Genomic DNA, 26,249 nt, shown 5'->3' with positions numbered 1-26,249 from the left:
GGAGCTTGCATGGCAGCCGTCTGCGAAGTGCATGAGACGCTGAAACTTAGGCTTTGACATGTTCTATATAAAACATTTCATTTTCTTTGTAACCAGCCTTACCTTTTCCATTGTAACTAGGACTTTGGTGGCAGGTGGCTTCTTTGAGACCAGTTTATATGCAGTATGACCCCACAAGGATCAATATAATTTAGTATTTCAATCTTGTCATAATGTTATCCCTCCTTATGTTTTGGATATGTTTATAGCTCACCCTTAGAATGTACTTACAGAGTTAGTGACTGTAGATTGATTGTGTCTGAACATTGTTATTGTCAGTGCTTATGACCTTTTGATTGTAAATGGATGAGAATCAATAGGGTAATGATTAACATCAGGATAAAAAATAGGTTTCTAGTACAGTCACCTAGTTTTGCCTTAGAGCTGCTGAATGCTTTACCCTTATAATGGAGAAAATCTATGAGCATAGGTGTTTTATATCGAAATGCTTAGAATTACCTTAATTTTGTGTACAATAGAAATATTTGACCGTGTGATAAGGAACTAGATGCTTTTGAAGCGTGACAGGAAGTTCATGGAAGTTGGAGAGGGTAGTTCAAGGTCAAGGTATATTAACTGATCATGAAAAATCTTAAATGCACTAAAAATTTTAAAGCATCTGAAATGAGTTTAATAACAATATGCTAATATTGTAAAATATTTATGGTTTTGTTTGATTCAAAATGTATAACAGATAATATGTTTTTATAAAATGGATTTTTTGTCTTTTAAATAACAGCAAAAACATTAAAAACAAAATAAAGTTATTTTAAAAAATACTTAAGTTGAGGAGTTACTGAAAATCAGTTGGTTTTTATTTGAATCTGAATGCAGACCTTTCCAATATTAAGTTAAATCACTTCGTTACAACCAAAGAGAAGCATAATTTAACTTTAGATGCAGGATTTATTCTGAAATACAGGCATCCTGTTGATTCACTAGCACACTAGGATTTAGAAAGCACAACCTTTCAAGGTGAATTTTGTGTAACTGGTGCTACACCCTGTGGCTTGGCAGTCTAGTCAGAAGGATGGTACCATGCTGACTATATAACTAGATCTTTGAACAGTATTCTCAAGGGTGGTAAATGCAAAACAAAGTAATATCAACTGGCACTTAATTCTGCAAGTTTCCTGCTGATTGGGGTATTCAGTGAAATGGAACTCTTCCTGACAGGAAGTCAGCCTACGAGTATGGAGACATCTGAAAATAAAGTGTGCTTTAATTTGGCACCCTATGGTTTTACAACTGGTCTTTTAAATTCGGGATTAGAAAGAGTTAGCAAAAAAGGAGGAATACAAGAATGGAGATGTTCTAATCATACCATTTTCCTTTGGTTTTTCAGCTGGTTCTCTCTGTTTCTTAGCTACAACTGTGTGGTTTTACTTAGTCCCTTCTTTTTTCTATTACTTCAAATTAATCTACTGAAGTTCTACAGTATTATAGAAAGGCTAGGTTAAAGGTGCAAAGCTTGGAATTGTTTTTGTTTAATATCAAACTCCAATAATTCTGGGAGGGCTCAGCTGTATGCTCATCCATATATTTTTCTTAAATAGTATATAATCTAAGGGATTTCAGTCAGAGTAATCAGGATTGTTAGGATCCAGATTTAAATTTTTCTGTTGAAAGTGCTTATACTGTTTGCTTTAGTTGGCTGAGATCAAATGGTTATGTAGAAATTTAGTGCCCTGACATGTACAGTTAATATATAATAGCATAAATTTAGGAAGGGGCATTCATTACGTGTTAGTAACTGCACACACAGTCCATCTTCTGTGCGCTACTGAGCCAGGCAGGTCTTGTAAGTCAGGCTGCCGTTGCATCACACGAACTCCCAGAAGCACGTGTGCAGGGCTAACAAAGCCTAAGGTTTGCACCCTGAAGGTTATGTATTTGTTTTTCTAGTAGTAAATTCTTCACAAGCTGGAGTTGGACTGTGTTGTCTCCATGAGTAACAAAGCAAAAAAAGGATACCTTGCATAGGATCTTAAGAAGTGGCTTAGGCCAGGAAAATGCTGTGATAATAGATTTTTGAATCTTAAGAAATGTTTCTCTCTCTACCACTTACTAACTCAGTCACCGTGAGCAAATTACTTCACTTGCTTGAGACTCACTGTCTTATTGAGTGAAATGGATGTGATAAAGGTTGTATTGGATAATGTATGTAAATATATGTAGAACAGTCCAATAGAGCCAAGTAGGTTATAAATTAAAGTTATTAGATTCTGACTCTAAGTGTTTTCACAGCACACAAAAATCCTCTGTTTAGTATTTTCAATATAGTTTTCTTTTTATGACATTAATTTGTTTAGATTTTTGACTTACAAATTCAGTCCACCATTATTTTCTAGTGTTTTTTTCATTTTCTTTTTTTTTTTTTTTTTTTTGCGGTTATATGCCCAGTTCAGTCCATTTTCATCTTGAACATAGAATATTAGAGCTAGAAAAGGGATCTAAGAGATGAGCAGTTTTGGCGCCTTTCCCATGTGGACAAGGTTAATGGGTTAAACATTCTTATTTTCCATGGGCTTCCAAATCATGGCTCCACTATTCTCTGGGCCAGCTGTAGTGACAGCTGTTTTGGAAAGTCAGTCAAGTATACCTGAATACAAGTGAGATTGATGTCATTATGGAGTGTTAACTACTTTTACCATCACCTTAAGTGCCTCTTTTGTACACTGTAAAACCTTTTATTTTTACTGCATTACTTTCAACACTCCTCTAGTGTTAGTGTTACCACAGTTGAGAAATACTGTATGTTTATAAGTTAGTGTAGCTTACTGATTATCAGCTTTTCTTTTTGTTGCCAAATACATCATTATCAGTGAAGTTCCTTATGACTTTAGTCCTGTCAGAGTCAGGGAGACAGGAAAGCACAAAAGAAAGCACCATTTGAAAAATTCCTCTTACAAAGAATCACTGATTTAGCCATGGCTGGTGTGGCTCAGTGGACTGATTGCGGGCCTGGGAACCAACGGTTCAATCACTGGTTCAATCCCCAGTTAGGGCACATGCCTGGGTTGTGGGCTAGATCCCCAGTAGGGGGCGCACAAGAGGCAACCACACATTGATGTTTCGCTCCCTCTTTCTCCTTCCTCTCTCTTTAAAAAATAAATAAAATCTTTAAAAAAATCACTGATTCAGCTTATTCCTGAATTAGTGAATTGACCTTGTTTTTTCTGTTGATTTTACCTCTTTCGGTACATATTGAAAAATTTAATTTCCTTTCTGAGAGGAGCTGTAGTTTACTACCTTGTTCAATTAAAACTTTTCTTCCTTATTTTCAAGGTTCCTAACAGATTTTAATTTACTGTATAGTTACTCCTATGCTGCCTTGTAAATAGTATTCCGATATTTGACATAAGCGTTATGTATTTTTGCCAGTTTCTGGGTAGTTTACCTAAAAACCCAGATCTCCTAACCTTATACCCACTCTCTACATTCACCTTACACTTTCTTTTGTACAATGTGATTTTACATATAGTGAGTATAAAGATGCTTCATAATGTCCTAAATACTGGATGCACAGTGCATTCTTTTTGATGATGGTTACATATTTTCGAAAGTTATTTATTTGGAAGACAATAACAGGTTGTCTTTTGGGGTCAATTGGTTTGTCAGGTTATTCTTGTTATCAGATACTCTATAAATGGGGGCAAATTTAAGTTTGGTTTCCTGTCATTCCTTTTTATGGGGAAAGGTGATCTATTCCTTTATTCAGGAAAGCTTATACAGTCGCTTGATACTGTAGAGTTGTCTCACAGTTCATCCATTGCAAAGATTCCCCATTGTTGTTTTGAAGCTAGTCAAGTTTATGAGAATAGGATTCCATTTGATAACAAATGTAACCTAAAGAAGAAGATAGAAGGTTTGTCAGTGGCAGTGAGAAAACAAACTAATGGGGGAGAATTTTTAAATCTTTCTGTCTGTGATCAGCCCCCCCCACTGCATCGGGACTGCTGCCTTACTTACTTGGGCGTCAGCTGCCACTGCCGGTCTACGGATCGCAGCAGCTGCTCTTCGTGATTCCCGCTCGTCACTAGTCACTACCTGCGCAGCTGCGCGGCTCCCAGTTTCTTGGAGCGCGATAGGCTTCATACGTAGCAAATTAACCGAGTTTCTGAAACTGAAAATAAAACCAGTCACAAGGCAATCACGATGAGAACCGACACTTGGAGCAGAAGTTGACTTGCTTGAAACTGTTTCTAGCTCTTGACATAATATACTAATTTTTACAAATGTTTTTATTTCTTTTGAATCCTTTGAATTTTTTTGAACTTGATAGTAAAGTTTACTTTTCTTCAACCTGCTGTTTCTGTTGCTTTAATTTGGATTCTCTAGTGCAGGGGCATCAAACTTACTTTCACTGGGGGCCTCATCAGTCTCATGGTTGCCTTCAGAGGGTCGAATGTAATTTTAGGACTGTATAAATGTAGCTACTCCATAACAGTTAAGCGAGAGCTTGGCGCTGCTGCCAGGTAGAAGCAAGGTGTCAGGCCGGATAAAACAAGGTAGAGGGCCGGGTTCTGCCTGCGGGCCTTGTGTTTGCCACCTACCTGTGCTTTAGTGTGATAGGCTGAAATACGGCTACCCCCAAAATACCCTTGCCATAAGCCTGGAACCTGTGAATGTTATTTTATGTAGAAAAAGGGTCTTTATGTGATTAAAGGTTTTTAGATGAGGGGATACCCCTGAACTACCTGGGCGGGCCCTTAATGCCACCACATGTATCCTTCAAGAGACAGGCGGAGATCGGAGAGGGGCACACAGAAGGTGGCAGTGGGAAGGTGAGCAGAGTCACGTGGCCAAAGTCAGGGCGTGCCCGCGGGCACCAGCAGCGGGGAGAGGCGAGGGACACATTCTCCCCGAGAGCCTCCAGGAGCACAACTTTGCTGACACCTTGATTTTTGACTCAGTGAAACCAGTTTTAAATTTCTTGTCTCCAGAACTGTTGACAGAACAGACTTCTGGGGTTTTAATCCACCAAATTTGTGGCAGTTTGTTAGCGCACACGGGAAACTCATCTAGTAATGTTTTTGTAGATCTCTGAGTGCTCCTTCCTTCACTAGTGCTGTTAAATTGTTACTTTAACAAGCATTTGAATGTTTGTCATATGGAAAATTGAGTCAGGCACTATTAAGAACTCAAAGAAGTGGAGATCCCTACCTGTAAAGTGTTTCTCCACAGTTAAGGAGACAAATCGCAATTTGTGAAGTTAATTGACTCTGGAAAAACAAAAAGCAAAATAAGCTGATATTGCATGTATATTTAATGGAGATGAAATTAATAGGGATAAAAGATGGCCAGAGAGATGCACTCTTGGTTGGTGGCTTCATCAGTCCTAATTCATTTGTGCAGCAAAACTGGCCGATCAAGCATGTCATCATATCACTACTGTAGGTCAAAGAGTGGCCTACATGATGAAATTTATCCATAATATGTCTTAGGACTTTTGCATCATACTTACAGTTGATGTCAGCTAATATCTCACTAAACACATGGATAAATATTTGAAAGAGTTATGGAAACATTCTGGAATGAAGGGCCTTGTCCAGGAAAGTGATTAAGCACACTGTGGTTGGGTGCAGGCTGTGACTGTTGACGACCATATTGTGTTGCAGTGGTCTGCAGGGTGTGTGTTTCAGATGGTATTTTCTTAAAATCGGTACCAAGGCTGCATGTAAGCCGGATGCAGCGTGAGGTTTGGAAAACTCTAATTCTGAAGATGATATCATTTCACGGTATAAACATAAAAGATAAGTTCAATAAAAAATAAAAAGATAACTTATTTGCTCCTATTGAGTGCTGAAATGAATGTCATGGTGTTTCATAATTATTTTTTATTTGATGTAAAGCTTTGAACACTGAAATTGAAGTCTCACTTTATGTTAACATTAAGAATTTACTCAATGAATACATGGTATCAGTTTACAGTCATCACTGTTCAGAGTGGAAGACCCCAAATGGTTAAACAGCAGGAGAGTTTTTCTGCTTTTAGTTAAAAACTGCTGTTTTCTATATGCCTTATTTACTACTTGTTTAATTCTTAATGTTGTGTGCGGCGGGATTGGGCATGCAGAAGTCAGCAGAAGGAGTTCTGGTTTTTACATCTAGAGCTATTACGTGCTGTACAATAATAAAGGCACTATTTTATTGGGTTACTTGTAATTAACTTCAGCACTAGGCATTCATATAAATCATTTGTAATCTGTTTTCTTTAGATTTTTATTCTTTTAAACTGGTTTAACCTACTTGCTTTTTGTTATCTTTTTACATATGTATTGAGGTTGTAATTGCTTTTTGGAATTAGACTGTCAGAAACCAACATATATGTGAATTCAAGAAATGATTGAGGCAATCTAATGAACTTTATATAATATTTTATGGAGATTTGTTACTGAAATAGAATTCCATAGTGGTATTGTTTTGTTGTGAAACTTAATAAATAACTGTTCTCTGAAGTTAAAAAGTTCACCCATGCAAAATATTAAAATGGTAACTATAATTAATTAGAAAATATTTATACTTTTATGTTTTTCAAAATCCTGAGACAGTAAAGACATGAGACTTCTTTGCACTCTTGTCAATTTCTTGACATTCTTTTAATTTTAAATATTTGAATCTACATATATTTTCAATAATATTATCTGATAAATGCTATTCATAGATTTTCTAGTAACATACGTTTTTTCCTTGTAACATTGAAGTGATTTTTATTTTAAGTGGACTAAAAATGAAATAGAGGTAGACTTTTGGATAACAAAAGATGCATCTAAAAAGAAATACATAGGTACAACTGTTTGAGATTAGCTACATTATATTATTCAAAACTAGATTTTAGAAAACAAATCTTTGTCTCTAAAAATACCTTCATTTTGTGAATGTTTACAGTGATTTGTAGAAAGAAGTTAGAGGTATAAGATAATTTTATTCTCTACCATGATACAAAAATCTTGACTTGATGATGCTTATAAAATGAGTGTTAGGTGTGCTGAGGTGGCGGGTGGGAGGCACGAAGAAAGCTGTTGGCACTCATGTCCTGAAAGCAGTGCTTTTAAAAATAATTCCATTGGTAAATACTTTTTACTGAAGCTCAGTACATCAGATGGTTTAAAAATCTTTGAAAAATAATTAGCTGTTTTATATAGTTTTAATGGAAGTCTTTCATGTTTCCTCTCCAGCAGTCTCTAATGAACACTCCTTGTAATTTCAGTGCAGGCTTTGAGATTCCCTAAAGACTTGACTTCAGACCTCAAAGGGCAGCAATTGCCATATGTCTGGAGAGCTGGAGTTGCCAAACAGACTGACCATGTCCTAATAGGACACATTTATGTAGCTCCCGAATGTGAAGCCCTGATATAAACTTAATGATGATCATCTGTTGAGAGATTGTGGCTGCAAAGGGCTACAGCAGCTTTTGTCACTGTTTTTGAAATCAGCTTTCTGTGTTGATTAGTGAGAGATCTTGACAAAAGTGACACCAGGTTGGAAGTTATTTAAGGGTCATTGTTGACTGGAGATTGTTTTTCCTGAAAATGTTTAAAAATATTTTCAAAGGCACTTGCAAGTATATTAATTGTAATGTATGCTTAAACACAATAGCAAGAGGATTATTGTTTTTGATTATGAATTTAAAGATTACATGAAACAGCAAAATAAAATATTGCCATTTGGAAACTTTTGGTATCAATGATTTTTGTACACACACATACTTCTAAATGTACATTTTATTTGTACAAATATTATGGCTCAGTTTATAAATGAAATTTATTGCATATACAGATAACTACCAAGAGAAAATTCTTATAAAGTTGAATTCGCAAATGGTACAGTTTTATAATTGCTTATTTAACAAATATCTTTTAATGTGTACTATGTGCAAAGAATTGAATATTGAGAAAGTAACTACTGGATTTATATAATAAAGAATGCACATTTTTAAAAATAAAAAACTGAGATAACCATAAAATCAATTATGCAGTTAGACAGTGGAGTAAGACCTGTGCCTTACTGTTACGGTGTGTTCCTCCTGGAATGAGGTTACTCGCGTTTGTGTCAGATCTGCTGCTGAGAGAGTGCTGACACAAAGTGCAAACACTGTTGAAAAGTTCTTGATAGTTTACTTTGAGCTCTTAAGATTACTGTATCTTGAACATGAACAAGTTTTCTCTGGTTTTGACCTTTAGTCCTGTGTATAATGTGGTTCTCAATTTTGTGTTAATACATTCTTTTCCTCGTTTGAGCTTTCCTTTGTGGTCTCCTCTCTGGACTCCTAATGGGCTTCTGTCATCTATTTGGGTAAAAGGAGCTTTGTCCAATGAACTGGATTTATTTTACAAAGGCTTATGTAAAAATAGCATCTTAAAGTATTAATGATTTTATATTATTTTGTTGAAGAACACAAGCCTTTAATTTTTATATTTTTAAATAAGAAAAACTGAAATAGTTCAATATGGGTTTAGGTTTTTGTTAACAAATTATCCTTCATTCCTTTCTTTAATTTACATTACGTTTGGATCCTTAGATCAGTACTTACCAAAAAAGGGAGAATATTTAATTGGCAGTAGTGATGAACTTAATTCCATTTGGTAGAATGTAGAATACTGACTTTAAGAGAAGAAAAATTCTCAATATATGTAACAGTTAATATATATGATACATATATATTTTTGTAGGTTTCATATCAGTATTTGTGAAAATGGAATGCTTCTGCTGCTGTTGAAAGATATTTCAGAATAATTTTTGATAGATACCTATTGCCCAGTGAGAAAAAAATGTGTATTTTTACTTTCTATTACTGCTCTTCATTGAGAACATACGATTTATAATATAAATTTTACGATTTATCAAGTAAGACATGTAAATCATTTCACAAATCTAAAAATAGTATAACACTTAAACTGAAAAACAATAGTCCCCTTCCTATTTCTTCTTTCCCCATTGATTCTACTTCCTGAAAGGAACCATGTTCAAATCTCTCAGTTGTTGACTCTGCTAGTTACCTTTATATTGATAAACGATACAACAGCTACTTCTTGATTTTTCTATTTAAGACATTGTCTAGTGTCTTCCATGGGGAAGGTGACCGTTGAGGACTTACATTGCTCCCCCTTCCTGTTTCCCACCAACATCATTCCCAGTACAGTTACAGCGTGATATTGAGTTAAAACCGTAGCTAGCATTTACATTATTGTGACAGTGTAAGTAAATATTTATATGGCAGAACTACAAAATATACCATGATTACCCTCCCTCCCTCCCACTTGTTTATCTTTTTCTTTCTTGTTTACGTTAATGTTAATAATATCTACCTTTGGTTTATTTAATTTTTTTTACATCCTCCACAGATTTATTTCTAAATTTTACTGGACCTATAAAACTTCTACTGGTGTGATCAAACACAGCCTTGTACCTGTTGGTTCAGTTGTTTTTCTTGGAGGCATAGTGCCAGGAGTTGTCTGCTTCCCTCTTTAAATCTGGGTTGGGTGCTCTTCGGGTCTGTAGAAAGCTGTATCTGGAGGCTTCTTTTACCATCAACCCAGAATTTTTTCCGTGTCTTTTTTTATGCTCTAATCTCATGTCCCCTTCCTATGTCACATAGTGGCCTTCTTTTTTAAAAGTGCACTGATTCAGTATTTATTGATCACTTTCTGTGGATGCATGAGTTGCTGTTCTGGCACTGGGAATATGGTAGAGAATAAAACAAAGGTAAAGACAGACGATCTGGTGGAACAAGTGTGCCTTGGACAATTGAAGTGAAACGGGTGGGGGATGACGTTTGGGTGTCTGTATTAATCTTGGTGAGGCACATGCTTTGTGATTTCTTGAGAAAGAATGCATGAGGGGTAGATTTTTTTAGATTTTGCTTATGTGAAAATGTTTTTTATTTAACTTTTATATTTGCTAGCTTGTTTGGATATAAGTATTAATGCTGAAACTTAAAATTGCTACAAATTTTTTTCTCTCCAGCAACTTTTAGTATTTTTACTGTTTTAAAAATTGTTTATGTTGTTACTGGATTGTGCCTTGGTGTATGTGAGTATTTGAGAACTCACTGTGTCTGGTATTTTATGTACACCTTTTCTTTTTTTTAAGATTTTATTTATTTATTTTTAGAGAGGGAAGGGAGGGAGGGGGAGAGAGAGAGAGAGAGAGAGAGAGAGAGAGAGGAAGAGAGAGGAAGAGAGAGAGAAAGAAACATCAATGTGCGGTTGCTGGGGGCCATGGCCTGCAACCCAGGCATGTGCCCTGACTGAGAATTGAACCTGCGATGCTTCGGTTCGCAGCCCGCACTCAATCCACTGAACTACGCCAGCCAGGGCTATGTACACCTTTTCAGTCTGAAAAAGTATATACGTGTGTTCAGAGAAATTTTCTTGGACTATTTCTATGGGAATTTCTTTTTCTGTTTTTCTCATATCTGGATTAATTTTCTAATTTTTATATCCATCATTCTCTTATATTTTTCCTCTCATTTGATTTTGTTTTCAAAGTGTTTTCTTCATCTTCCACTAATAAGCTATCAAATTTTAGTTTGATATTATACTTTTAATTTTGAAGAGCACTTTCTGGTTTTCTGAATTTTATGGGGGAGGGAGGGAACAGACTTTGATGGTTAATTTTGTGTGTCAACTTGGCTGAGCCATGGGGGTGTGCAGACATAGAGTCAAACATTATTCTGGGGTTTTCCATGAGGCTATTTCTGGGTGAGATAAACATTTAAGCCAGATCTTACTCTGCTGAGTAAAGCCGGGTGCTCTCCTGGTGAGCATGGGCCTCGCCCAGTCAGCTGAAGACCTGACTAGAACAAAAAGGCTGGCTGTCCTCTCAGTGAGAGGGTTCCACCTGCTTGAATGCCTTGGAACTGGGACATTGGCTCTTTCCTGCCTTTGGTCTCCAACAGGAACATGAATGAGCTCTTTCTGGGTTTTGGGCCTGCTGGTTTTCACACTGGAGCTAGACCATAGGTTTTCCTGACTCTCATGCTTTTGGACTTGGAGTAGAACTGTACCATTGGCTCTTCAGCTAGCCGGCTCACCCTGCAGGTCTTGGAGCTTTTCACCATCCTTAGTTCTGTGAGCCAGTTCCTTACAACAAATAAAATATGTTTCTCCATCCTGTTGGTTTTGTTTCTGTAGAGAACTCTGATGTGGGGGCAGAGAGATACCAGGGAATAAAGCAAAATCTCTGCCCTGATTTTTTTACATGAAAAATTTAATCTCTATGATAGTATTAATTATACTTTTCTTTAGTCTTTCTCTACCATGTTAACAATGCTCTCTATTTTTTGTGAGGTTTTCCTTTTCTTTTTCCAGTTTATTTGCTTGGTGTACGTCATTCACCTGAGTTTTTCCTCTAATGACTGGTGACACTTTGCTGTCTGGCCATATTTAAGTGTACTGCATAAAAAAAAAAAACTGTCTTTGAGAGTTGTCCACTGGTAATGAATAACCAATATCTTTGCCATTGATGGACACTTAAGTTTTATTATGGCTTCTCACTATTCTTAGAAAAAACTTCTTTAATCTTGCATAGAGTTTCATAGTTCAGTAAGTATACTTTCAAATACCGCATTTTTTTAAACTAAGGCTTTTTAGGATATCTAGATGTTTACCCTCTGGAAGGTAAATTTCAATCTTGTACCATGCTGGCAATGACCATGCATAGGGGGAAGAGGATGTGGGACTCTTTCTTTTTATAGCAGCTTTCATTCATTTCACGTGTTTTCATCCCTGTCCCTGAACCATCCAGATGTACTCAGTGCTTCTCATCTTGGCCTTGGGGGGGTTCTGTGGCAAGCATTGGTTTGCTTCCTCAAGATGATTTCCCTCCAGGTTGCCTCCAGAGAAATTTTTTACCCTCTTTCTTATACTGTTGTCTCCTTTTTATTACCCTTGTTCTTATTTTTTGCTATGTTTAACCTGAAGTTACTTATTATATTCCTTTTTTAAGACTAAAATATAATTTAGTGACTATCTAGCCCATCAGAATATAAATTGATACTGCATTTAGTGTCAACATTTATGACCTGAACCCCACCTCCAAAATAAAAGGTGACAGAATGGAGTATATGTAGTCTTTGTCATTCTGTGGCTTAATTTTATTGGCTTTAGGCATGATAACACTGGGAATTACTTTTAAATTTTAGGTAAATTCATGTAGTGCCTTAGTACACTAAAATATATTGTAAGAGATTATTGAGTTTATAGAAAAGTGTCAAGTTCACTTTAAGGGTGTTAGAATTAAATATCAATATAAGTAATGTAAGTTAATATACAGAACTTTAATTTGTACCCTTTTCTCTTTTTGTTTGTTGATGGTGGGGAAATAGACTTAATTTTGTTAATGAAGGTTTTTTCATTTTCCCTCCAACCAACAAAACAGACTTTTACCACCAAATGTACATACTTGAAATTCGGTGGAATTTTGTGTATTTAATAATGTTACTAATATATACTATTATGTTGTTGTTGTATGACTTAAGAGCATTAGTAAGCTAAGAGTATATTTTAGTAAAAATTGACTAGTCAACAATTATGGCCATAGGGAGTGATAGTCAATTAAATACAGCTTAGAAAAAGTATGAAATTATTGACTCAGTTGCTGTCTTTTGAGTCCTTCCTCTCTGAAGTGCTGAAATGTGTTTTGAAATTACTTAGTTGCATTAGTGGTTAGATTTGAGGCTTTTAACGTGTTTTTCCTCAGTACCTCTGGGATGAGAATAACCAAGACCTTCAAATGTACTATGCATTTTGCATCACTATATAATTGTAAATACTGTGATGAAATATCGAAATGATCATGAAAAACGATAACCATTAAGATTTTCTTTCAACTATTAAAACTCACAAAAGGTTATATTGAACCGTGGTTTATGAAATTGTTTAGACTAACGCCTTGTTTGATAATTATCTCAGAAGTGGAGAAAATGCATTAGGGTGGCACGATTAATGAGTCATTTTTCTAGTTTTGGCAACTTCCTTAGAATTGTAGATAGTGTTTTAGTATGGAGAAAACTTGGCTTTGACTAACATCTAGGTTTATTTAAAAAATTAATTTTCTATTCTCTTGGGCTTCACTTTCTTTTTGTCTGAATTATTATCAGCATGTATTTATGTACCCATGTATTTTATTATATGTTAATAATTTATAATTAGGAATGGATTATAGATAAATTAAAAGTTACTGATATTTTTGAGAACTGAGATTTTTGTAACAGTACCCAAATGTGTAACTAAGATTTATATAGTCACTTCATTTCTCATTTTGTCTAATGTTTTTTTAACTAGTGAAAAGTTTTATTCCAGGTGATTAGATAGCAGTTACTATAAGTTAACAGATATGGGTTTATAGATAATGCTGGGAAAACAAGAAGCCTAATGCATTAGTAGTAATAAATTTTTGTTTCTGAGCTTTTATAAAAAATTGGACTCTTCTTCTTTTATATGCTCCTCCATGTTTAATTTGTTTTTAAGTTAAAATGTTTTGTGTGACATTAGGTCATAAAAATTTTTGGATTGCAAGTTTTTTAAAGTTACACCAACTTTTACTAGTTTTATATTTGTTCTAACCATGCTGTTTCAAATTTTTGTGAAATTTAAATGCTACACTTCCTGATTTTACATTGTAAGTAAAAGTCAGTTTATTGTATACATAAATGACAATAAAATCAAACTGATGTTTACCTATTAAATTTTAGACTTTCCAGTGTTATCTATTTTATCCATGTAGAGTTTTGAATTTTATGTGATTTACATAGTAAAGATCCTCACCTGTTAGAGTTTTAGAGCAGACAAAAGTTATTTGAGAAAAATAATACTAGTAAATCTTTTAAGTATAAGATGTATGATCTAAAGAACTATATATAGGATATCCTTTGGCCTTTTCCCTGATCATTTTTTTTCTAGCAAGAAAAGTAACTTTTTATTAAAGTTGGCTTCCATTTTAAGGTTTTTCTCACCTAAGTGATCTAAATGAAAACTCAATCAATTTAAGGTCTGGCCTCTTCATAATCTGGTGCTGTATCAGATTTCCAAGTCACTTGCTCAGAGTGCGGTGTGTGGTGTCAGAGCTGAGGAGTGAGTATCTGCTTCTGTTCCCTGACTGTGGCATCATCCTTCGAGCTGTCACTGTCCCTTCTGATTCCCTGCTGTCTGTCAACAAAGGTAATGGGTGTGTTCTCCTCATGCCCTCCAAGCCTCAGCTTCTTATATATCTTTCTAGAATTGTTTTCTGACTCTTCCAAGGGCATGGGATACTTCAAGGCTGTTTTAGGTCCGTTTCCTGTGCATTGCTATGTTTAGGGCAACTTTTTGAGACTTTTTGTCTCCCTGTGTCCTGCCTGGGCAATGAGGTGTGGGATCTTCTGCACCACCATCCAAAACCATACCTTTGGTCTCTGCTCTTTTTTCACTCCCTCCTTTTCCTAACAAAAGTGTAGGGTGTGACTCATGCTCTTCTCTCTGGGATGTGCTCCTTCATGGAACTTGATTGCTTTCTTTTTCTACCATCTGTCTATTTTATTTTCCTAGAATGAAAAGGATTTTTAAATTAGGTATTTGTATTCATTCTTGACTTGGTTTATCTCAGAAATACAAGATCACTATTTTCTTGTTTCAGTTGGTTGGCGGTTGTGAATTTTGACAGAGTATATATTGTAAACCTTGTGAGTCACTACTTTCTAGATATTTCTGAGTTACTGAGTCATCAGCTGAAGAAAATTTCAAGGGTGTATCTAAGACAAAAACATGTCAAGTGAATGCATCCATGGACATACTCTCTTCGTGGCCGAGTCAGGTTGGGAACAGAGATCTCATGCCTTTGTGTTCAGTGCTCTTTCTTCAACAACAATTGATTTCCTCTCCTAGACATAGCCAATTACAACTCTTGGTTGTTTGACTGACTCTAATTTCCATTCTACTGTGCATGTTCTGTTAGTATGCTCTTACACCATTCATGAACTAGACCCCTATAACAAAGTTATAGCATATAGCCGTTTGACCCCTGCCTCCGGTTTTCAAAACATAATAGAAAGTAATACAAAATTGGATATAAAAAAAGAGAAAGTAGAAGAGAAAGGGTAAGGCCCCCCCCCCCCCCAAAAAAAGGGAATTTGGCATGAGGGAGAACAGTCATCAGGGGTGAAATTACATGGAATTTAAAACTCTTAAAGGTGCTGCATTCAGAAAGTGTGAATGCAGGTTATGGTTGCAGTGGTAAGTAGCCCAGCACTGTCTTTTGTGTTGAGCTTTATAAAAGAACAGAAAAAGATCAGTTGAGGAAAATCATGTAGGTAGATAATAAGGGTCTTCTTGTTTTAAGGAGCTTAAATATTTTGTATGTATTTCCAATTCTTAAAAAAAATACATACATTTGCATATACACACACATTGTCATTTCTCAAATCTAGCTATATGTCAATTCAGGTAGGCCTACCATGGTTGTAGTAACACTTATTTTGTACATACTTTGATATGAAAATTAAAAAAAAATTATTTGTATATAGTTTACTGGTTGATCCCCCCCCCAGGCTTTTAATGGATAATCTATTTGTAAAGAATAGAGCTAGTTATATTATTTTTTGCTAATTTATAGGCTAGTGAACTGTAGTTTTCTAGCCAAACATTTTCTAGTCAACATTTTCTAGCCAAATTCATTGATTTTTCTTGTCTCTTTCTCAGTCATTAATCATCAGTTTTTATGTAGAATATGCACTATTTATTATGTTTATTTACTAACTATGTGTTCCCTTCATTTGGGGTGATGTATCTCTTTCTAAAGTCCACAATTTAATTTAGTGGTATATGATGTTATAGAACAAAAAGGACAAGATAAATGTAGATAGGCTTATTTAGTTTCTGTAGAATCAAATCCTTGCCAACTTGTCTAGTTTACTTTCAATATCAGCCATTCGTGTGTTCATGGGGCTGCGTTGGTTAGGCAGCATGTTTAACACAGCTTTTACTTTTAAAAACAGGAATGAAATTAAAATGTGTGATTTTTAAATAATTGTTGTCTTAAAGAAGTAAGTTACTAAGTGAAAATTGTTCAGCTATTTTCTGCTATTTTTTAGGAGTGGCAGAATTCTATTCAGAAGAATGCAGGCCTTGCTTTTATTGAACTTGTCAATGAAGGAAGGTAATCTATTTTATATCCATTCTATTTTACTTTAAATCTACTATAGTTTTGCCATTAACACTGATAATTTTTGGTAGTATATTTATTGTTTTTATAGTCAGTAATGTAGAAGATAGTGATTTTTACAAATAGGTCAATATTTAATCATCCTTGGCTTTCTTTATAGTTACATGCTTAATGGTAAAGTTCTAGTCTTATTTTTTAGGAAGTGAAGCTGAAGTTAGCAAAAGTAAATTGGTGATTCTATTAGCAGATACAAGGAAAACTGACACTTATTTGGACTTCCTATTAAGTTCTGTTATACAAAATTTGCAAAGCCGGTAATTAGACTAAGATGTTTATGTTATCTCTTATGTCATGGCCTGGTCATAAGGGAGAGAGGGATGAAGTTTTTGTGTTTGATGTGATGAGAACGTGGAGAGAGTGACTGGGAAACTGGGTAGGGTTGCATGTAAAGAGCAGAGATACGAGACTTGAAGGAAAAAACAGTAGTAGGAAATTAAAATGAAGAAAGTACAGAGATGAAAAGAAAGATACGGGGAGAAAAGAGATTTAAGAGAGTGAGAATATGGAAAGCTAAAAGTAAATTTAGGGAAATGGTGAATAGACTGCTTTGTGTGTTTTGTGATTTTGAATTAATTGAACTGAGGACCTAAGGTGTAGAATAAGAGGTGTGATGGCTGCTAATAGAAATGGCATCCTGAGCAAAACCGTTGAGGAATGTTTCTTCATGGTGTTCTGGCTAGTGTGAAGACTGATGCCATCACTACAGGGACGATTTGGGTCGTAATTAGGAATCTTGTTAGTGTTGCAAAAAAGGGGAAAAGGGCACTATTAACTTTATTTGATATTAAATGCTACTAAAATTCTTCCGTTCAGCAAATAATTGTAGTTGCTCACAGACTATTTTTGGAACTGCATAAATAAGCCTGCAATTATAATACTTTAGGATACATTCTGTGTTAAAAGTAATTAAGTACACATTACTAAGGTAGTAATGAGAAAAAGACCATTTAGGGTGGAGGAATTAGGTCAGACTTACCCAGGGAGCATGATTCTAGGGATGTTTTTTCAGGGATGAGTAGGCTTAACGCTGCAGATATTTGAAAGTGGAGATTAGGACTAAATCGGAGGATGGGAATGTGCAAAGCATTCCAAACGGAGGGAATAGAATGTCTGAGTACACTGATGGGGGAAGGTATGTGGAATATTGAAGTGTGTCTCAGAGAGATGTGTGTGTGTGTGTGTGTGTGTGTGTATGTGTGAATGTTGGAATAGAATTGAGCGTGTCTGGATGCTGAAAGGCCTAATGTAACATATTTGGACTTTCATCTAAAGGTGATGAGAAGTCTTGGGAGATTTTAAGCAAAGGAATGTATTTGCGATAGTTTGGTTTTGGAAAGATAAGTGGCAGAACTGTTGGGATGGATGAAGGGGAGGAGAGCTGATTGGGATCCAGAACGACAGGATCGAGTCTGTCACAGTGATCCAAGTGAGAAGCGGGGTTACACTGCAATCTGGAGTCTGGCACGTGGTAGGAAATCTATACATAGTTCTCAAGGAGTGAATGACTAGTAATTTTGTATTACTTTCAGCAAAAATTTCAAAGTGCTTAGTCATCAAAAATAAATAGTTCTTTGGCTGAATTTCAACACTGAGGTGTTGGATGCTTTTAAAGTTTCTGCGTAGGAAAAGAGATGGAGAGAGCTGTCGATGGAACAACACGTGCTTGCTCTGCTTAATGCAGAACACTGATCAACAGGTTTTCTGTCGTTTGTAGGGTTCATTTGTTTAAAGAAAATTCTTGGTTTTTTTTTAAAAGAAAGCGTGTTATAGAAGTTGATTTTGATCAGTAGAGGCTCCAAATGTAAATTCCCTCAGTTGTGCAAGTAACTGTTACATTTAATAGATACGGCAGCATAGCGTTGTGATTAACAGCATTGGCTTTGAATTAGCCCTTTGCTATTTGAAAAGTGCTTTTATTCCTGTGAGTCTCCATTTCCTTGCTTATCATTCAGCCAGTATTTTTAAGGCACTGTGTACAGTGGATTATCTTTGATGATGGGGATACAGCAATAAGCAAAATAGATAAAGATCTTTGTTTTTTTTTTGTAGATTTTATATTCGAACAGTCATTGACAGACTTTAAACAGTAAATGATATGGGTGGGTTATATGACATGTGAAAGATGGTAAGCACTATCAAAAAAGATAATGTGGAACAGGTTGAGGGGAATGGAGATTTTTGAAGGACGTATGAAGGGTTGTCATGCTTTGCAGTTCAAATAGAACGGTCAGATTAGAGCTTCCTGAGCAAGTGCTTGAAGGGTGCCAAAGAGTTAACCATGGTGCACGTAGGGGAAAAGCTTTCCAGGTCTAGGAAACGGTCAGTGTACAGGGGAAAGCTTCCTGGTGTATTTGAGGCATGTGCCCAATACAGCGATAACAACATGATGAAAGTGGAAAGAAGTAAGAACTGAGGTCAGAGAGATGATTAACATGGGGCGAGGTTTTGTGTGGAGCCTTTGCAGTTTACGAGAAATGATAACCTTGGTAGGACTGTGAGTAGAGGAGGGAGATGATCTGTTTGATGTATCACAGATCACGCTGAAAGATCACTCTGGCTAACGCATATAGGACTTTAAGAACAGGAGTGAAGGGATGAATTAGGGAGCTATTGTAGTACCCTGATCCTCCTTAACTAGGATGCTGACCAGGTCTATGCTAGTAGCAGTAGACGAGGTAAGAATCAGTAGGATTTTGAAATACTGAGCCAGCTTTGCATAACTGGGATAATTCCTCCTTGATCATAGTGTATAATTTTTAAAAATAATTATTAGACTTGGCTTTGTTGATTTTTAAGTAACTTGCTAGGGCTTAATCTGCACAATTTGTCTCTGTTGTGGTATATTGCTATCAATGTTGCTGTTTAGCTCTTTTGAGATCCTTTTTATTTTTTACTCTGGTTTTCCAGGGGCTGCCCCTTTCTCTGTAGCTTAGAGGTCAGCGAATGGTCACAAGTTTCACTGAAGCCTTTGGCCACCTATAGCTGGTAGACCTGTGTTTTGTTTGACAACAGTTTTTGGGGTAGCTTTGACTTCTGTCATTTTTTTCCAAATCTGTACTGTCTATATGTGAAATTCCTATTTTCAAGATATCCCTTTTGAGTTTCTGGTTTGTTCCACTATCTCCTGCTCACCCTAACTGCAAAAATAATCTCAGTCTAGGACAGCTCTGGGCTTTTCCTATTTTCAGTTTATGCCTTTTTGCCCTGCCTTCCAAAGCAAGTCGGTTCTCCGTGTCAATGAAGTTGCTAATTTCCATGAGTAGCCACAGTCTGTGGTGGTTGAGCAGGGCATTCCCAGAAAAGGTTGCCACAGACTCTACTGGTTCTTACTCAGTGTTTAGCAGACTTCTGTGAGTAAAATTATTATTATAGTTTTAAGAACCCTGAAATGATCATTAGTCTTCAGTTCCATTCTTGTTTTTCTGGGGGAGGATTTGTTGACCTCCTTCTTCTACCACAGTCAGAAGATTTACCCCCCAGATTTCCTCTTGTCTGGTTTCTTCTCATTGGAATCCTAGTTCAGGTATCTATCACCTCCTCAGAGGGGGCTTGCCTGAAACCTGCCACCAGGTTGCTTTTACCTCATTTCTTACATTGTTTTTTTCTTACTGTCCTTTCATGTCTATCTTCATTGTCTTTCTCCTCCTGTAATGTGTGCGTTATGTTCTGGAAGGGTAATCCCTTTGTTTCTGGTTTATGGATGTGTCCCTGCTCCAGTAGAAGTGCCCTGCAAATTAAGTAAATGTGTTTAATTGACGGTATTGTCTTTGCAAGTACATTGTATGTATAGTTTTGATTTCAATTATTGTTATTTTTGTGTAAACAACATTCTTAAACATAAATTTATTTTATACAGAAAATCTTGATAGTAGCTATGATATTCCTTTGAGGATTTTTACCAAGAGAAAGGAAACTTATTTATACACACACACACACATATATATATATATATATATATACAGAGAGAGAGAGAGAGAGAAGTATTTATAATAAAACATCTCTATATTTTGTGAAGAAATGAATTCTTTTAAGGTATTCTCAAATATCCTTACCCAGAGTAGCTGGTTCTTATTATTTCTTATTGGGGAGACAGTTATTTTAATAATCTGTTTTTATATCATTTGTGATCATAGGTTTTCTAATACCCTTTTCCTGCGTTCTTGCCTAAGATTCTCTTAGTTTGTATGAATTTGTTATCCTCCTGTGGTTAGAAACTGTCTTTTTGTCCTTAGCCTATAGAGAGCATTAAGCCTTGTCTTTTAAGTAAATGTATGCAGTAAGCATTGGTGGAAAGACAGCTAACACCCATTAATGAAATAGTGGATGTAGCATCTGAAATTTTTGTTATCTCCTTAGAGGTTAGAATATATTTTTAAAGGAACAGTTTAGGTTTTTAAAAAAAAAAATCAGTGGCTTGGGCTTGGCTTTTATAAATAATCCAATACATTGAGGTTAAGTGAGTTTACGTAGTGATGGATATATTAGTGAAGTAGTTTCCAGTGTTCAGCTACTGGACTTAATCCCAGGGGCTAGAAGAATAAGTAATAAGGTTTTTCTTTTCACTGGAGAGACCAACCTTTTTTTTTTTCTTATTATGTAAGTCTGACCTGCCTTGACCTCATTTATAGAGTAGCTGCTATAAATTTGGTCCTTGATTAATGTTTTATTAGTGTAAATAACACGAAGACCTTTATAGTCTGAAACTACAGCATAAGGTTTAACGGACTTGATGGGTATCATTAGCAAATCAATTACTCAGGTCAGACATAAATAACTGTTGTTTAGTAGAAATGCCTCTCTTAACTCTCACCTGTTTAATTGATAAGATACTTCCTTTGTAAATACATTGTTTTGATATTTTTGAGTCGAATGTTTGACATTTTTGTCCAAATGTTATGTATAGAAATAAAATAGTCACTGCTAGTGACATAATCATGTAATATTTCTTTGACAGTTTTTACCAAGACAGAAGAAAATACATATGCATATAATAAAAGATTTAAGTCACAAAATTGTATTTCTACATTTTTGAGCAGGAACATTGTATTCCTGATTCATAATTTTGTTTTATGGTATATCAAATCATTATCCTCACTATCATCTCTACTTTGTTTTAAATATGCAAATAATTGTCCTGGCTGGATAGCTCAGTTGGTTAGAGGATTGTTCTGATAGTCCTAGCTTGTGAGTTCGATTCCTAGTTAGGGCACATATCAGAATCAACCAATGAATGCATAAATTAGTGGAATAAGAAATCCATGTTTCTTTCTCTGTCTCTGCTCTTCCTCCTTGCTCCCTCCCTCCCTCTCTCCTCCTATCTGCCCTCCTCTCTCTAAAATCAGTAAATAAAAATTAAGAAAAATAAATGTGCAAGTAATTGTTCTGGAAGAGTTTTATTTTTTCCTGAAAGGCACAACTTTCTTTAAACAATTTTATATTATTTAAAGAATATCACAAGTTTCTTTTAGACTATTCTGTGATGCTGTGGCACCACATTAACAGAAGTAGGAAAGTCAGTTATTACAATTGTGTTAACTTTCTTAAGTGAAATCTGAAGGCTCAGTGTTACATTTAAAATCAAGTGTGGTAAGTCACATTATTATGTATATTGGGCTTCACTTTATTTATTTGCATACTTGATTTATTTTATATTAATTGCTTTTCCCTTCACTTAAAAATGTGTTTAATTGGAAAGTGGATTTAACTGTTGCTTACATTTTTAAATTGTCAGTGAATCTTAAAAGCCCCTTTCCACTTCGATGAAGGTTTAGATTTTATATTTTTCCTTTTTATTTCTATTATTCTTAATAGCTTCCTAAAACTTTACTATCTCAATATCAGTGTTAATTTTGCTACTAGAAAAATACCCAGCTGCTAGGTAGCCGCCTTTCTCCTTGCCATCCTGCCTGCCCTCTACCCAACAAAGGTGTGGGGTTTTTTTAAGATTTTATTTATTTTTAGAGAGGGGAAGGGGAGGAAGACAGAGAGCGAGAGAAATATCAATGTGTGGTTGCTCTTCACACGCCCCCCCACTGGGGACCTGGCTGCAACCCAGGCGTGTGCCCTGACTGGGAATCAAACTGCGGGTGTTTTGGTTCCCAGCCTGTGTTCAGTCCACTGAGCTACACCAGCCAGGGCCCAACAAATGGTTTTTAGAGTATTTTAAACTCCCGATGCTGGTGTAGGCAGCTGTGGTCAAGGCAGGTTGCTCTATGAGCGTTACCTATTCTTACAACTTCACCTGTTTGACTTGTGTTACGAAGAATAGTGCACTGGATAAATACTAATCGTCCTGTAAATTTTATATATTTAGGTAGCCCTATTTTTGTTCTTATACTCTGAAAAATCAATGCCATTTCTCTGTAAATCAAATTTTTATAGCTTTAAATGTCAAGGAATTCTATGGAATTGCCCATCTTTCATTTTACATAATTTCTTAATGTTTCTTAGTTATATTTTATTGGCTAACCACAGTTTTAAATTTTGTTTTGAAGATTTTATTTATTTATTTTTAGAGAGGGAATGGAGAAAGAGAGAGAGAGAGAGAAACATCAATGTGCGGTTGCTGGGGGTCATGGCCTGTAACCCAGGCTTGTACCCTGACTGGGAATCAAACCTGCAATACTTTGGTTCGTAGCCCGAGCTCAATCCACTGAGCTACGCCAGCCAGGGCAGTTTTAAATTTTTGATGTTCAAATTCAAAAGTAGTAGGCTGAGAAACCTAGTTTAAAGGTATACCTAGTTTAAAGGTAAAATTTGTTAAAAATTTTAAGATACAAATTCTTATCTTGAATTTTGTACTTTGTTAATTACTTTAGTAATTATAAAATGACCTATAATTATAGTATTGGGTTTAGTTTACTAAAAATGGATTTTGAGAATGTCCATAGCTTTCTAGGATTTTACTCTTAAATATGCTATTTTGACTCTTTTTCCCATCCTTGAAAGTCATAGAAAGGACATACTGTTGGTTACATTGCTTTAATTACCCTCTGGGGATAGTTGGTATCTGCTTATTACAGCAATAATTCAGACTTGTATCCAAATGTGTAAATAGCCCTCATAAAAGACATAATGTTTCTAGTACTAATATACTTATCTGTCTCCTCAACATTCAACTGCTTAGGTTCACTACTGCTTTCTGAGTGTTCATTTAGTAGCTCTAGCATTTCCCTTCACTCTAAATATCATAGATTCCTAAATAAATGTCTGTGGAATAAGTGAGTAGAAGAAGGGATGGAAGGGAAAGTGAAGAAGGAGAGGTAGGGAAACGGGGCAAAGCATAATTTACTCTGACCCCCTTGGCCATCATCTGGGTTATATTTTGGTAAAAGACAAAGGTATTTGTAGCACGTGGACAGCGTGGCTAGGATATAGTTGTATGTGAACCAACCGAAGACGAGCTCTGAATTAAACTAGAGTATGTCTCTTGGGCACTCTAAAGTGTTTCTTAAAGAACCATATGCTTTCTGGTTAAATATTAAAAATTATTTTTATAGTAGGATAATGTACAGGAAAATGTTAATTAAATCTGATAAATGGTTGGTTGGATACGATGTAATTTTGGCGGTGGAGTAGGAAGTCATTGTTTCAAAGATTTGTTGAGAGTTGACTTTCATCTCTCTTTACTCTTAACCTTGGATTGGATTGATATTGAAGTTTATGTGGTTTATTTAGGAAGAGATATGTGCTATTCTTTTTTCTTAAAGACTAGACTATTTAATTAATGTTTAGTATTCAAGAGGACTAGCATTTTCTCCCCTTAGCTAGGAGAGAAAATGTTTATCCTTAGTTAGGATAAACATATTTTTCTCTATTTTCTTTCTGTGTTTGGCTTTAAACCAATCTTACTTGTCACTTTTAATTTTCTAGCTTGATCCTCAGTTTTCTGCGGTGACTCCTCAATGTTTTATTCTGATGTAAAACAATGGTGCTGCCTTTAAATTGTGCTTCGACTCCTTAAAAATTGTAGTTTTCAGCGCTTTAAGTGCAGGATTTCTTGTGTAACCTTTCTTAGCAAAGCCAAAGTGTCACTTTTGGGAAGAGGTGGCGCGGACTCAGCCTGCTTGTAGAATACGCTTGTGTGTGTGTCGACGTTTGATGGCCTCATCACACACTTTTGAAAATGACAACAGTTTATATATAAATGAAACAATTTACTGTGTTAAAAATGATTATAGAAAAAACAGAGTCAGATTAGGGGTTGGAGAAAGAGGAAAGCTGAACTTTGAGAACAGGTAAATGAAAAAAGGAACGCAGAGCCCCTGCATTCACTCAGGAAACATTCACGCACACCAGCTATGTTTTGGGCGTTGGGGAGTCGCAAAAGGACAGAGTAGTCATTCCCACTCTCACACGGGGTATTTAAATTGTCACAGATAGACAGTGAAGAAGTAAAAAGAGTTTATATTATGTTAGAAGGTGATAAATGCTATGAGAAGAACAGGAAGAGAAATCTCAGGAGACACAATGTGGGGCAGAGGATGTTGTAATTTAAATAAGATGGTCAAGGTGGGGATCTAAAAGGATAAGTTCCTCTGAAATGCTAAGCAAATGCTAGCAATAGGGAAGAGACAAAGGCAGTTACCGGAAACTGGAAGGTGGTAGTAGATGTGTTGTAACAGAGCAATCCTAAACTGGATTCCAATTTGGGCATAACAGAGCCATTTCCCTCAATGTTTTTTTCTTTTCTGTGTAAAACCGTCTCATCTCCCTCTTTATATACACATTCCTGAGAATAAATTCTTTCATAGTCCTAAGAATTTTTTTCCTGCAGAACATGCTAGCTTGCAAACACTAGCCTCACTAAGACCGTGAGTTACTGTTTTACAACATGCAACTAAGGGTTATTGTGCAAAATAAGTTTAGGAAAAGAATTTGATGTCAGGCTGTGTGACATTTGAGTTAAATTTAAAGTTTATATTAAATTACTGAGCACTTACATTTTCAGGAAGAAATAACTTTATGGAATGTTTGCTATTTCCATTCCAGTTGTGATGAAATGTGTAGACACATCGTGGTCTCCCTGGTAAAGGATGTTGGCTTCCACAAGAAGTCAGCACCGCCTGGGCTAGTTCTGAACTGAGAAAGATCCAGATTTGTTTTAAATTTGTGTGCACCGACCCAACTCAGTCTCCCCTTCACCGTGTGTCCTCCCGAGACCCAGGGCAGTGCACAGGTGATGTGTTGTGGGGTCACGCACCTGCAGCCTGTGCGATTTTGTGAGTCAGTGTCACCCCAGTACACTCCCTAGAAAGAAAAAAAAATAAATTTGTGTGCAGCCTGCTAAAGATTTTTGAAAACTTTTTTTTTAAATACTCTATTTGGTTACTGGTCTTCTTTCTCAGCCTTCGGGCTTGTGCATTCTTTGATGTTAGATCCTTTGCATCTCTCACTCTAAGTTGTCACAGAGAGCTTTGCATCAGAAAGGAGCAGAAAAATACCAATATAAGGATTTTTATGATACTGAATTAAGGCATATGCCATGCATGTTTTGGGGGAGGGAGCAAGAGAGATGTGAGCAAGGAGGCAGTTACATGCAGAGTTAAGTAATGTTCTGCAAAAATAAGAATAAAATACATTAATAAATGGAGATATTGTGTGAGAGGTTAGGTTTCAGCAGTTGTCATAGTACTGAAGGAAGACTTCAGAAACATTTTTTTCCCCTCTCAGATTTGGCTGGTGACTATTCTGTGCAGTTAATTCTAAAGAAATTACATTGTTAGAAGGATTGCCAATTCAGGAACGTTGCTTTCATATCCTGAGTTGTTCGAGTGCAGAAAGGCGGTAACTTTCCTTTCCCGTCAGTGGTGAAGATGTTTAGTAGGGAAAATGTGACAGTTGCTGCTAATGGGGGTCACAGAAAGCCCAGGAAACAGAGCAGTAATATTGGAAAACTCTTGGTGAAGATGCGTGTATGTGCTTACCCAAGGTCTAGACTAGTATAATCAGATGTGGGCGATGGGCTGTAATGTAGTTATGGGAGGTGGTTGTCATCATTACTGTTA

The 26,249-nt window shown here is 36.0% G+C and overlaps 1 protein-coding gene across 9 annotated transcripts in view; it reads left to right on the top strand.

Moving 5' to 3' along the window:
* LRBA (LPS responsive beige-like anchor protein) overlaps positions 1-26,249 on the top strand; it is a 512,136-nt gene that overhangs the window by 152,384 nt on the left and 333,503 nt on the right. For 7 of the 9 annotated variants that reach the window (XM_036031880.1, XM_036031882.1, XM_036031879.1 and 4 more), the window contains one exon: positions 16,112-16,176. The exons of 1 other annotated variant lie outside the window; for it this stretch is intronic. In XM_036031880.1, the coding sequence (XP_035887773.1) occupies positions 16,112-16,176 (65 nt within the window). Of the gene's footprint in view, positions 1-16,111; positions 16,177-23,485; positions 23,491-26,249 lie in introns of those variants that run through there. One more of the 9 variants, XM_036031884.1, reaches the window with a different exon arrangement.

The sequence above is a fragment of the Phyllostomus discolor genome, chromosome 8 (assembly GCF_004126475.2).
Source record: "Phyllostomus discolor isolate MPI-MPIP mPhyDis1 chromosome 8, mPhyDis1.pri.v3, whole genome shotgun sequence".
NCBI classification, from domain to species: Eukaryota; Metazoa; Chordata; class Mammalia; order Chiroptera; family Phyllostomidae; genus Phyllostomus; species Phyllostomus discolor.
This window is presented reverse-complemented; position numbering and strand designations above follow the sequence as displayed.